General features: G+C 44.6%; 2 protein-coding genes across 4 annotated transcripts in view; one reads left to right on the top strand and one right to left on the bottom strand.

The window, feature by feature from the left end:
• LOC132388939 (zinc finger protein 239-like) overlaps positions 1 to 8,116 on the top strand; it is a 25,582-nt gene extending 17,466 nt beyond the window's left edge. The window contains exon 4 of one of the 3 annotated variants that reach the window (XR_009510372.1): positions 7,038 to 8,116. The gene's annotated coding sequence lies outside the window, so the exon portion shown is untranslated. The remainder of the gene's footprint in view (positions 1 to 7,037) is intronic. The other 2 variants (XR_009510373.1, XR_009510374.1) reach the window with 2 other exon arrangements.
• On the bottom strand, positions 3,854 to 13,386 carry LOC132388940 (zinc finger protein 239-like). The gene is made up of 2 exons (XM_059961354.1): positions 12,380 to 13,386; positions 3,854 to 5,209 (listed from the first exon to the last, which is right to left on the bottom strand). Exon 2 carries the CDS (start codon positions 4,889 to 4,891, stop codon positions 3,854 to 3,856), a length of 1,038 nt encoding a protein of 345 aa, XP_059817337.1. The 5' UTR covers positions 4,892 to 5,209; positions 12,380 to 13,386.
• Between the last annotated feature and the right edge of the window lie 450 nt (positions 13,387 to 13,836).

A 13,836-nucleotide genomic window follows, 5' to 3' on the forward strand; every position in this document is an offset into this window, starting at 1 on the left:
TAAATAGCTCTATCATGCATGTGCTTGCCTTGGATACAATTTTAAGCATCCTATTAACATACTGTCGCATCTATAAATACTGATAAAAATCTTGTTTTTCTAAATGTTTCTCTTTCAGCATTTCAAAGCTGAACAGTATTCCTTCTTTCATTATGTTGCAAAGAACTGTTATTCCTTTAGCTGTCCAGTCCTTAAATCTAGCATCCAATTTATTTGGTGTAAAATCTGAGTTATATGCACACCATTGAAGAATTGCAGTATCTCCCTCGAGATTATATTCTTTTATAATAGTTTTCCATATTGAGTCTATTTCACCCATGGATTATCAATAGTATTTATGTACCTTTGCAAGTTATTATCAGCCAAAACTGCTTGTACGGGGATGGGAAGTACCCGCTCCTCAATGTTTTTCCTTTGTGCGTCATACGATGGGTTGCTCCAGCATATCACAGCTCTCAACTGTGCTGCAAAATAATAACCTCGAAGAGAAGTTAGGCCGCATCCACCCTTTTCCTTTGCTAATTGCAAAGTTTTGAGATGAACTCTAGGCCTTTTACCTTGCCAAATATATCTTGGTAACATCTTGTTCCATTCATTCAATTGATTTTGATTAATCTCTATTGGTAGGGGCTGAAAGAGCTATAACAGTCTGGGCCGTGTATTCATTATAATAGACTCACTCCTTGAACTGAAACTAAAAGAAAGGAATCGGGTTCCATCTTGCTATCTATTCCTTAATGTTTTTTTTTATATAAAGGCTGATAATTACATTCTGATAATGTTGCCTAATCGTTTAGCATAATGATGCCCAAATATTTGAAAGACTCTGTTTGCCATGCCCGGGGTTATCTACTTTCAATTTCTCTTGCTGGGCTGTAGTAATATGAAAGTAATTGGGTTTTATCTATGTTGATAATGTATCCTGATAATTGACCATATTGTTCAAAGGATTGCATCAATCAGGTAAAGAGTATGTTGGTTGCCTTAGATAGATCAAAATGTCATCCACGTAACAAGCCAATTTATGCTCTGCCCCTTTACTAGTAATTCCCCACTTTGTCTCATGTATTGAGCTAATGGTTCCAGATATAACGCGAAGAGTAGTGCTGACCATGCAAAACCCTGTCTTGTGCCCCTTTCTAGGGTAAGACTATTTGATTAAATATCCATTGATTTTAATCCAGCGGTAGGGTTGTCATATAGTGCCTGTATAGTTTTAATAATTGATATGGAAACCAAATCTATGTAAAACTCTGTAAAGAAAATTATAATTAACCGAATCAAATGCCTTTTCAGCGTCCACGCTTATCACTATTGCTTTGATTTTATTTTTTTGTATATATGATCCATAATGTGAAGTATCCTTCGTATATTGTGCAAACACGAGGAAATCTGCAGATGCTGGAAATTCAGACAACACACACACAATGCTAGTGGAACACAGCAGGCCAGGCAGCATCTATAGGGAGAAGCACTTTCAACGTCTCTGGCCGAGACCATTCGTCAGAACTAACAGAAAGGAAAGATACTAAGAGATTTGAAAGTAGGTGGGGGAGGGGGAAATGCGAAATGATAGGAGAGGACCGGAGCGGGTGGAGTGAAGCTGAAAGCTGGAAAGGTGATTGGCAAAAGTGATAAGAGCTGGAGAAGGGAAAGGATCATGGGACAGGAGGCCTAGGGAGAAAGAAAGGTGGAGGGGAGCACGAGAGGGAGATGGAGAACAAGTGGAGTGATGGGCAACTAAGCATGTCAGTGATGGGGTAAGAAGGGGAGGAGGGGCATTAACGGAAGTTAGAGAAGTCAATATTCATGCCTTTCTTTCTCCCTTATCACTATTGCTTTGATTTTTTTTTGTATATGAATTTGTATACAAGTTCCCTCTCTTCAGCAAGAGTCATTCCTTTGCCACCTGGCTGGCAGTTTCCGCAGCCACAACCCCCGCATTTTAGCTCGCATTCTGTAACAATACTATCCCACTTCCGATTTCCACACTCCATTTCCATAGCGGTTTTCTAGAACACAGAAGATGACTTCTGCAGTTTTATAAGTTTTGAGGCGAAGGTCTCTTCTGACTTTGTGGTCAAGACTGTCCAGCAGTTGAACCTTTTTCACCTCTCTTGAACCGGTCGGCTCTCCCTGCCTCTGGAGTGCTTCCCAGTCCTTTCTCCACCTGTGAAAATCACGTCTGCTGCCAGTAAACTTGGGAAGGGCCGTCGGTTTCAGTCTGATGGCTGGCGTGGGAAAATTGGAGGAAAAGCCCAATGCCGTCAGTGTTAGTCTTTCAGCATCCTCCTTTCTCCTTGCCTGTATGAAGTGGGCCTTCTTGGAAACCAGCTTGGGGACGTGGAGTTCGAGCCCCTTTAGGCGACTCTGAAGGTGCTTCCGATCCCCTGGCCGGTTCCATCGTTCCCACCTTCTTCGCTGTCTTTACCAGTCCTTGCAGATGGTTAAGCATGAAGCCATACGCCTCCTGGTGGCCATCGGGTTGTACAGCAGTGACGTCTTCACATTCATCCTCTGCTGCTTGTAGTACGGTGAGCAACTCAACATTTCCAAAGTTGGTCCAAAGAGTCTCCCGGATTCTGATTTCCTTCAGTTTCAACTCACACTCATTTGCCGTCTTTGCCAGGTCAGCTTTTTGCTGTTCAGTTAACACAGCTACTTTCTATGTGTTCAGCACCGCCTCCCGTTCTGCAGTGAGTCCGGCCTCCGCATCATCATTGGCTTTCATGACTTTCTCGGCTTCTATTGTGAGTTTATTGAAACTCACTCTGAGCTCCTCTTCAGACATGTCTTCATAGGTCCTGGTAATGCTGCTGGCCAGACAAGAAAACAATCTTTTTGATGTCATTCTCTCTAGCTTGAGCTGCTCAACTGATTTCCCAATAGCTTGTTCAGCCATGTTTGATTCCATCTGCCGGCTGTTCACAGGTGAGAGTACAACTTTTTAGTGATGCTTTGATGTTGTTTTATCTGAACTTGATTTCCTTCCTTTTTCAGGACTCCAGGTTATTGCTCTTGCTGGTCCAGTTCAAAGCTCCCAGATTTCTGTTTCCTGGTCAAACAGTGTAGTCAAGCAGTACTTTCACTATCAACCAGTTTTTCACTGTCAAGTCGGAGTTCTTGCTCCCATGTGCAGCTTCCCCACTTGAAAGGGACTGAATACGCCTACCCGAAGGTTTTAACCGGATTCCACTCAATGACCTTTTCCTTTCTTTTTCCTTTTTTATTTTTATTTTCGCAAGTGTGGCAGTTGGTAATTATTAGTCAGTAGTCATAAATAATCAGCGGTAAGTCAGTCATTAGTCTAGTCAAGGATAGTCATAAGGCAGTGGTAGTAACATTAGGATTAGGTGAAAAACTGGCTGCCTGTTGGACTTCGGAGACGATTTTGGACCTGCACCTCCGTTTCTCTACTGGACCGTTATGGTTCCAAACTGGGTGAACTCTCTCGAAGGTTCACAAGCTCTTCTTAAGCCTCGCACCGTTTTCAAGAAGTGCCTGCGTGCGATGACCCGATGGCGGAGTTAACCCAAACGCAGTGACAGCAGTGCTCCTTTCCGTGAAACAGTCTCAACAATTATTTAAAGTTCGGCATCTTACCGCGGGTTGTGACGCTACTCCTGGCTGCCGATGTTATGCTGCTCTCGGACTGCCACTGTGACGCTGCAGGGTCCGCACAAATGTTCTGGGCAGAAACCGCCCTCAGGCAGTAGGTTCCGTCCTCTCTGCCAGTGCAGTCTTGCTCTTCCTTAATACCTTCCTGAAACTCAAGTTTGACTTGACAATGATGCACATTTGGTGGAGGTGGCCGAGAGAATCTCTTCCCAAAGACTGAGCAGGTGAATGACCTCTACCCATTGTGAACTCGCTGGTGTCTCAGTAGATTAGATGACTGAGTGAATCCTTTGCCACATTCTGAGCAGGTGAACGGCCTCTCCCCAGTGTGAACTCGCTGGTGATTTTGTAGATCAGATAATTGTGTGAATCCCTTCCCACACTTCGAGCAGGTGAATGGCTTCTCCCCAGTGTGAACTCGCAGATGTCTCTGTAGGGTGGATGAACTACTGAATCCCTTGCCACAGTCTGAGCAGGTGAATGGCCTCTCCCCAGTGTGAACGTGTTGGTGACTCTGTAGGTTGGATGACTGAGTGAATCCCTTCTCACAGTCTGAGCAGGTGAACAGCCACACCCCAGTGTGAACTCGCCAATGTACCTTCAGTTCAAATGACCGAGTGAATCCCTTCCCACAGTCTGAGCAGGTGAACGGCCTCTCCCCAGTATGAACTCGCTGATGTACCTTCAGTTGAGATGACGAAGTGAATCTTTTCCCACAGTCTGAGCAGGTGAATGGCTTCTCCCCAGTGTGAACTCGCTGGTGACTCTGTAGGTTGTATAACTGAGTAAATCTCTTCCCACAATCCGAGCAGGTGAATGGCTTCTTCCCAGTGTGAACTGACTGGTGTCTCAGTAGGTGAAATGATTGAGTAAATCCCTTCCCACAGTCTGAGCAGTTGAATGGCCTCTCTCCAGTGTGAACTCGCTGATGTACCTTCAGTACAGATAACTGACTGAATCCCTTCCCACAGTCTGGGCAGGTGAATGGCCTCTCTCTAGTGTGAACACGTTGGTGAACCAGTAGGTGAGATGATCGAGTGAATCCCTTCTCACAGTCTGAGCAGGTGAATGGCCTCTCTCCTGTGTGAACACGTTGGTGTGCCAGGAGGTGAGATGACTGAGTGAATCTCTTCCCACAGTCTGAGCAGGTGAATTGCCTCTCCTGATTGTGAACTGACTGGTGTCTCAGTAGGTGAAATGACCGAGTGAATCCCTTCCCACAGTCCGAGCAGGTGAACGGTCGCTCCTCAGTGAGAACTCGCTGGTGAGCCATTAGATCAGATAACCGAGTGAATCCTTCCCCACAAATTCAGCAGATGACCAGCCTCTGCCCAGTGTGAACTGACTGGTGTGCCCACAGGTGGGATGACCGACTGAATCCCTTCCCACAGTCTGAGCAGATGAACGGCCTCTCCCCTGTGTAAAATGACGGACGTGCCAGTTGGTCAGATGACCGAGTGAATCCCTCCGCACAGTCTGAACAGGAAGGATGGCTGATTGAATCCCTTGCTCCTTAAATATCTAGTCAGAGACAGCACAACTGGTGTGTTGTGTTTCAATTCCCATAGACAAATTCCTTGGCGATATTAATCTGTAAAAAGATTTAAAAATCCATCAGTGGGTGAAGGACAACATTTGAGATCACTTGAGTTGACAAGGTGTGATCCGACATCACACTGTTACAGTGAAGTTCAACAAAAGTTGGAGAGCAAAATCACCTAACTGGGCACAGTACTGGTATCTGGAACGACCCTCAAACTCTCTGATGGTCTATAAGAATGGGGCACTTATGCCATCTCCAATCTGTGACTTGGCTCTGTTTGACTCTGTCCATTTGAATTAGTCCCTCTTCCCACTGAGCTGAAAGGGTGTCTGGCCCCACGGTAACTAAACCCTCTCACACAAATAGCCTTTGTTGATGTGCAGCTGGGGTTTTCCTTTATGTAATGTTAATTTAAAATGCCACGTTTCAATGCCATAAAAAATATCTCCTGACCTGGCTGGTGGCATAGTGGCATCAGTGCCAGACTTCGGGACGAAAGGTCCTGAGTTCGAATCCAGCCGGCTCCCCTGCACGCTTTCCATCCGTGCTGGGTTACGAGCTGGTGATCTCTTTGGAAACTCACCCGGCAGAATTTTCCCCTCATGTGGCCCTTAACATTTTACCTTTCACCCTTAACCCATGGCCTCTGGTTGTAGTCTCACCCCATCTCAGTGGTAAAAGCCAGCTTGCTTTTACCCTATCCATAAACCTCTAAATTGTCGTATAACTCCATCAAATCTCCCCTCAATCTTCTACATTCCAAGGAATAATGTCCTGGCCTTTTCAATCTCTCCTTATAACCCAAGTCCTCCAGACCTGACAACATCCTTGTGAACTTTCTCTGAACTCTTTCAAAGTCTTGACATCTTTACTGTAGGTTGCTGACTAAAACTGCACTCAATACTCCAAATTAGGCCTCACCAATGTCTTGTACAAAGTCAACATAACATACCATTCAGTACTTCGGTTTATGAAGGACTATGTGCCAAAATCCTTCTTTCCGTCCCTATCGAACTGTGTCACCAGTTTTAGTGAAATATAGACCTGTATTCCCAGATCCCATTCCTCAACAACACTCCTCCATGTCCGATCAGTCACTGTGTAAGACCCACCCTGGTAGGTCCTACCAACATGCAACAGCTCGCACTTGTCTGCATTGAATTCCATTTTCCATTTCACAAGCCATATTTCCACCTGGTCCAGTTCGCACTGCAAGCCATGATAGTCTTCTCACAGTCCGCTGAATCCCCAGACTCGGTTTCATCCAAAAATTTGCTGATCCCTAACCATCTTATTATCCAGATTACTGATACAGATGACAAACAACAACAGATCCAGCACTGATCCCTGTGGCTCACTACTAGCCACAGGCCTCCGGTCAGAGAGGCAACCAACTGCTATCACACTCTGGCTTCTCCCAAAGACAGTGTCTCATCCGATTTACTGTCTCATCTTGAATGCTGAATGACTGAACCTTCTTGACTAAACTCCCATCTGAGACTTTGTCAAGTGCCTTGCTAACGTCCATGTAGACAACATCCACTGCCTTGTCTTCACTTTCCTGATAACTTCCTCGAGAGACTCTATAAGACTGGTTAGACATGACCTACCATTCACAAAGCCATGCTGTCTATCCTTAATCAGTGCACACCTATCCAAATACTTATAAATCCGGTTCCTGCACATGTTCTCATAAATTTCCCACTACTGATCTCAAGCTCACAAATGTAACATTTTCTCGTTTCTCCTTAGAGCCCCTCTCAAACAGTGGAACAACATTGTCTGTCCTCCAATCCTCCAGTACCTCACCTGTCGCTAAGGATGATTTAAATATTTGTGCTTGGGCCCCGATAACTTCTGCACTTGTCTTCCGCAGGGTCCCTGTGAACAACTTGTCAGGCCCTGGGGATTGATCCACACTAATTTGCCTCAAGACAGCAAACCCATCCACCTCTGTAATCTGTACAGGATCCATGAAGTTGATGCTGCCTTGCCTCACCTGTGTCCATCTCCTGAGCAAATACAGATGCTAAACTACTATTTAAAGCCTCCCCCATCTATTTTGTCTCCCGTATAGATTACCATTCTGATCGTACAGAGAGGGCATGTTTCTGTTCTGAGCTTCTCCATGTTTCTGTGACAGAGAAGCTGGCCAAACCTGACTGGAAGGGGAATCTGGTAGGAGTGACGACGGAGCAGCAATGGCTGGAGTTTCTGGGAGCAACTCAGGAGGTGCATGGTAGATATATCCCAAAGAACTGGAAGCATTGGAAAGGCAGGAGGACACAACCGTGGCTGAAATGAGAAGCCAAAGCCAATATAAAAGCCAAAGAGAGGGCAAACAAAAGAGCAGAAACTATTGGGAAGCTTTTAGAAACCAAGAGAAGACAACTGAAAAAATTGTCGGATGAGCTCACGGTGTGGAATTATGATATTGCAGCACCCAACAGTCTGAAGCATTGAGAGGAACAAAATACCCAGGGCCTCGATATCTCTTGAAAACCAAGGTTCCCTGCACCAGTTATCTTTCAACTTTTACTTTTGCAGGCACCTACAAACTCTACATCATCAAAATTTCACTTCTGAAGAACTCCCACTCACCAACTAATTATGGTATTTATCATAAATTATCGAATTAGTAAAATTATAAATTAGAAAATTATCATAATTTGCCAGAAAACAGCTTGTCCCAATCCACACTTGGCAGATCTTTTCTGACGCCATCAAAATTGACCTCTCTCCAATTTAGAATCTCAACCCGTGGTCCAGACCTCGCTTTTTCCATATTTACTTTGAATTTCAAGGCATTATGATCACTAATTTCTGTCAACAGCCCCGGATCATTTCCTAATAGCTTATTGCACAAGTAATTGCACATGCAACTTCTACATTGGGAATTCTACATCCCGATTAAGGGCACATTTGACAAACTCTACCCCAACAGTCTTTTTATGGTATGGGAATCTCAGTCAATAGATGGAAAATTAAAATCACTTAATATATCAAGCTTTGTTTCTTGGCATGGTCTGTGATCACTGGAGAAAGATTTGTTCCTCCATATCCCTCAGACTGTTGGCTGGAACCAAGTCCCAGCAATGGCTACAATATCATAATACATGGTCCATCCATACTGGTTGTGTGGTGAAAAAAACACAACAGTGCTTCTTTCACCTCAGAACATTGAAAAGTTTGAATTGGGGACCTAAATCCTAAGAACTTTTACAGGGTCACAACTGAGAGCATTGTGTCTGGCAGTGTCACTGCCTGGTATGGGGACTGTACTTCCCTCAATTGCACAACTCTGCAAAGAGTGGTGCGGACAGCCCAGCACATCTGTAGATGTGAACTTCCCACTATTCAGGGCTGTAAAGAGGACCTGAAGGGTCATTGGGGATCCCAGTCAGCCCAACCACCAACTGCTCCAGCTGCTACCATCTGGGAAATGGTACCGCAGTATAAAAGCCAGGACCAACAGGCTCTGGGACAGCTTCTTCCACCAAGTCATCAGACTTATTAATTCATGCAGATACAAATGTATTTCTCTGTTATGTTGACTGTCCTGTTGTACATACTGTTAATTATAAATTACTATAAATTGCACATTGCACATTTAGACAGAGACATAATGTAAATATTTCTACAGCTCATGTATATGAAAGATATAAGTATTAAAGTCAATTCAATTCGATTCACCCCCTCCATTATCTGTTCTGTCATTCTGGCTCCCTCCCTGCCTGCAACTTTAAATACCCCACTAGCACTTGCAAGCTTTACTACTAGGAGATTAGTCCCCTTCTAGTTCTGTTCCCCTAACTATCGAATCCCCTATCACACCTTTGACTTACCTCTGCCAGATAATCCCTCCCCCAACAGTTTCGAAAGTGGTCCACCTGTTGTTGTGGGAATGGCCACAGGAGTATTCTACGATGGCTGTTTAACCTCATTCCCCTTTCTGACTCTCAATCAGTTTCCTGTGTCCTGCACCTCGATGAGGCACACCTCTCTTTCTGTCATTTCTATCAGCCCCTCCCACTCCCGGCTGATCCAGAATTCATCAATTTCAAGTTGCAGCTTCTTAATGTGCAGGGTTACAAGCTGTAGCTGGATGCACATCTTGTAGGTGAGGGTATCAGGGACACTGGAGGTCTCCCCACCTTCCCACCAGTATCTCCTCCAATTTGTAATCACCAGTGTTCACAAAAACCTTGTGCTGTGCAAATTTTTGCCCAGTGACAACAACACGTGCACCCTGAATTTTATATAGAGAGATATTCATTTCTACAGCTAGCAAGTCACTGTCAACAAGCACTTTGATCTCCTCTGGGTTTCACTGACTTCATCCTCACTCTCACACAGCCAATGCAACAGGCCTGTAGCAGTACTGAAGGATTTTCTCGCCAGTGCTTTTGCACACCATATATACATTGGTAGGCAAAAGTTTGGGCACCCCGGTCAAAATTTCTGTTATTCTGACTAGTTAACTGAGTGGAAGATGAACTGATCTCCAAAAGTCATAAAGTTAAAGATGAAACATTCTTTTCAACATATTAAGCAAGCTTAGTGTATTATTTTTGTTTTTACAATTTCAGAGTGGAAAAAAAGGAAAAGAGCACCATGCAAAAGTTTGGGAACCCCAAGAGATTTGAGCTGTCAGATAATTTTTACCGAGGTCTCAGACCTTAATTAGCTTGTTAGGGCTATGGATTGTTCACAATCTTCATCAGAAAAAGCCAGGTGTTGCAAATTTCAAAGCTTTATAAATACCCTGACTCCACAAAACTTGTCCCAACAATCAGCAGCCACGGACTCCTCTAAGCCCCTGCCTAGCACTCTGAAAATTAAAATACATGATGCAGGAGAAGACTATAAGAAGATAGCAAAGCATTTTCAGGTAGCCATTACCTCAGTTCATGATGTCGTTAAGTAATGGCAGTTAACAGGTGCAGTGGAGGTCAAGTTGAGGTCCAGAAGACCGAGAAATCCTTCTGCGAGAACTGCTTGTAGGATTGCTAGAAAGGGAAATCAAAACCCCTGTTTGACTGCAAAAGACCTTCAGTAATATTCAGCAGACTCTGAAGTGGTGGTGCTCTGTTCTATTGTGCAGGGACACCTGTACAAATATGACCTTCATGGAAGAGTCATCAGAAGAAAACGTTTCCTGTGCCCTTGCCACAAAATTCAGCGTCAGAAGTTTGCAAAAGAACATCTAAACAAGCGAAACGATGAAGGGTGTCGGCCTGAAACATCGACAGTGCTTTTCCCCATAGATGCTGGCTGGCCTGCTGCGTTCCACCAGCATTTTGTGTAAACAAGCCTTATGCATTTTGGAAACAAGTCCTGTGGACTGATGAATATAAAAAAAGAACTTTTTGGCCACAATGAGCAGAGGTATGTTTGGAGAAAAAAAAGGTGCAGAATATCATGAAAAGAACACCCCTCTAACTGTTAACCATGGGGATGGGTCGACCATGCTTTGGGTTTGTGTTGCAGCCAGTGGCACGGGGAACGCTTCACTGGTAGAGGGAAAAATTAATTCAATTCAATACCAGCAAGTTCTTGAAGCAAACATCACACCATCTGTAAAAAAGCTGAAGATGAAAAGAGGATGGCTTCTACAACAGGATAATGATCATAAACAGACCTCAAAATCCACAATGGACTCCCTCAGGAAGCGGAAGCTGAAGGTCTTGCCATGGCCATCACAGTCCCCCGACCTAAACATCAACGAAAATCTCTGGATAGACCGCAAAAGAGCAGTGCATGCAAGACGGCCCAAGAATCTCATAGAACTAGAAGCTTTTTGCAAGGAAGAATGGGCAAAAATCCCCAAACAAGAATTGAAGGACTCTTAGCTGGCTGCAGAAAGCCTTTAGAAGCTGTGATACTTGCCAAAGGGGTTGTTACTAAATACTGACCATGCAGGCTGCCCAAACTTTTGCATATCACTGTATGCAATTTTCTTCCTGAATGGTGCTTCAAAAAGTTGGACTTCCAAATATCACTCTTCTTCCTACTTGCAAATTCTCCAGCAACTTTTGCATCACCACAATGCACACAGGTAACACCAGTTTCTGTATTGTACATAAATATTTCCCCTGAAACCTCCCTCAAGTGACGGACGGTGATGTACTCAGTGACGACAATGCCAATGAATATGAAGGGAAGGGCAGCAGTCTGTCTCACTGGAGTCTGCCACATTTGTGATGTGAAAGCTACTTGTTGCCCAGGGCAAAGGTGTTTGATATCGTTATGTGCCCAGAGAGAATTGGCAGAACATGTTCTCACGGGTAGAAAAGTCCAGAGCAAGAGCAGGCGGAGCAAGCAACACACAATAAATGCTGGAGGAACTCAGCAGGCCGGGCAGCATCTATGGGAAAGAGTACTAATGCTGAGTCCCGCCGGCATTTTGTGTCTGTTGCTTGGATTTAAAGCAGCTGCAGATTTTCTCCTGCTGCGGTTGGAGATAGAGCAAAGGTGATTTTCTTAACAGCTGATAGAAAGATTTTGTTCTCTTTTTCCGAGTTTCTAATCCTTGCATTCAGTTAGCTAGAGCTCAGCTCTGTCTGTAAGATCTATCTGCTCCCGTTCCCTGATTAGCCGGAAGCTCCCCGGGGCCCGTGTACGGATCGTGGGGCTGAGAGAGAGGAAAAAGACCTGCCTGTGCCGAGTTTACGGGCCACAGTTCTCACAGCAATTGTCACTCAATTAGAGTCAGAAAAGCCCTTAACTTGCCGCTCCGCCCGACATTTTTGTATACTGCACGCATGCGTAGTTATCGGAGACGGCAGCAACCCTGCGCCTGCGTATTTGATCGCTGCTTCAAACGACAGCGGAATTTTATTCGCGCGGCTTTATGGGTAACCATGGTGCTATTAAACATTTCTGCAAGCACAGGTTCCATGTCCATATCACGGGTTTTTTTTGTGTGTAGAAAACTCAGCAGCTTTCTTAATGCAGAAAGCGGCTCCCATAAACGATACACTAAATATCAACAGGCATTTTGTGTATCTAATGCCAAAGTGCAATCCTCTTACAAATGCAGATCTGAAACAAAAGTGATTCTGCAGTTGCTGGAAATACAAAGTCGCACGCACACAAAATGCTGAAGGAGCACTGCAGTTCAGGCAGCAACTAAGCAGAGGAGTACACAGTCTGGACATGCTGAAGGGGCTCGGAATAAATGCTGCCCATTTATTCCTCTCCACATTTGCTGATTACCTGCAATGTTTTGTAGAAATTAACCATTTTGTTTTTCAATTGACCAGTTTCCAAATGTTTCTCATCTTTCATTCATAGCCACATCCTGCTGGTCTGGTTCCTCTCCCTCCTCCTGCTCGTAACCTCCAGACCCCATCTCTTTCCGGAGCCCCAGAGCCCTGATTGGAGCTGGAAACTCTTTGGTTTCTGACTCTGCTCCATCGAAGATTCACTCGCCATTCTGCTGTCAGGCTTTAGAGGCGCATTGCAACAACCCGGTTGTCTGAGGCACAGTCCTCTGAAATTAGTGGAAATGACACAAAATTTGAAAAGAGCAGGGAAAAAGGAGTTTAACCATCTTAGTCCAGAGCCCTGGGGAAATACTCAGCGAGCTCATCGTGTTAATTAGCCTGGGGGAAATCATGCAGGAAATTCATGCAGGTGTATCAGATGATGAGAGGTTTTGAACGTGTGAAAAGTCAGTGGACTGCACTGCCAGCGATGGTGGTAGAGACGGGTACAATAGAGTCTTTTAAGAGAATCTTAGAGAGGTACATGCTTAGGAAAATAGAGGTTCTGTGGTAGGGTCATTCTAGGCATTTTCTAGAGTAGGTTACATGGTCAGAACAGCATTGTGGGCCGAAGGGCCTGTAATTTGCTGCAGATTTCTCTGATTCTAAGAAATTCAAGGGAAATCTCTTCTCCCACAGTGGTGACAAGTTGCAACAGGGAGACTCAGAGATAAGTTTTAAAATACTGATATGGAACAGAAAACTGGGCAGGGACCAGATAGACTGAGTGGCCTCTCTAGTGTACATTGTACTGAGATCACATTTTATTTACGCGGCTGCGACTAGAGACTTTCTGATTATTATGTCCCTCCCGGCATTTGACGGTGGTAAACTCAAGAGTCAGCAATGGTATTGTACCTCAGGAGTAGGTGATTAGGCTTTTTCGTTGGAGATCGATAAACTGCCGGTAGTGTGTGTCTGGATGAGTGGGTCGTTTTCAGACTGGAAGGAGTGAGCGTTTGGAGTACCCCAGAGAGCAGTCCCTGATCACAGTTGTTCACAGTTTAATGTCCTGGCGGAGGCAGCGAGATGTGAGATGTCCCAGTCTGCTGGTGACGCAGAAAGAGTGGAGTTGGGGGAGGGGTGGCTATTCACATGCAATTTCGTAGCTTTGCAATCAGTACATAGTGCACTGTGGGGCTGCAGTGGCGGGTTCCAATGCTGGGATCCGTGCACAGTCACTGTGGACTGCGACAATTTTGTGAATAAAGCTCCATTCTCCAATTTAGAATCCCAAGCTGGGGAACAAGCCTACCGATTCTATATTTAAGTTGTATTTAAGTTGTATAATAATAATCTGATAACCAGATAGTATAGCTCTCCACGACCTCTCTATCCAGTCCTTTCAATATTCGAATTCGTTTGTAAATTTCCCCAGCGGGCCATCAATACTGTCATCCGATGCAT

This window comes from Hypanus sabinus, unplaced genomic scaffold, assembly GCF_030144855.1.
Source record: "Hypanus sabinus isolate sHypSab1 unplaced genomic scaffold, sHypSab1.hap1 scaffold_440, whole genome shotgun sequence".
Classification (NCBI taxonomy): Eukaryota; Metazoa; Chordata; class Chondrichthyes; order Myliobatiformes; family Dasyatidae; genus Hypanus; species Hypanus sabinus.

Bases quoted from the DNA above. Each gene is read 5' to 3' on its own strand.
- LOC132388940 (XM_059961354.1), bottom strand. From the start codon at position 4,891: ATGGCTCACCAGCGAGTTCTCACTGAGGAGCGACCGTTCACCTGCTCG.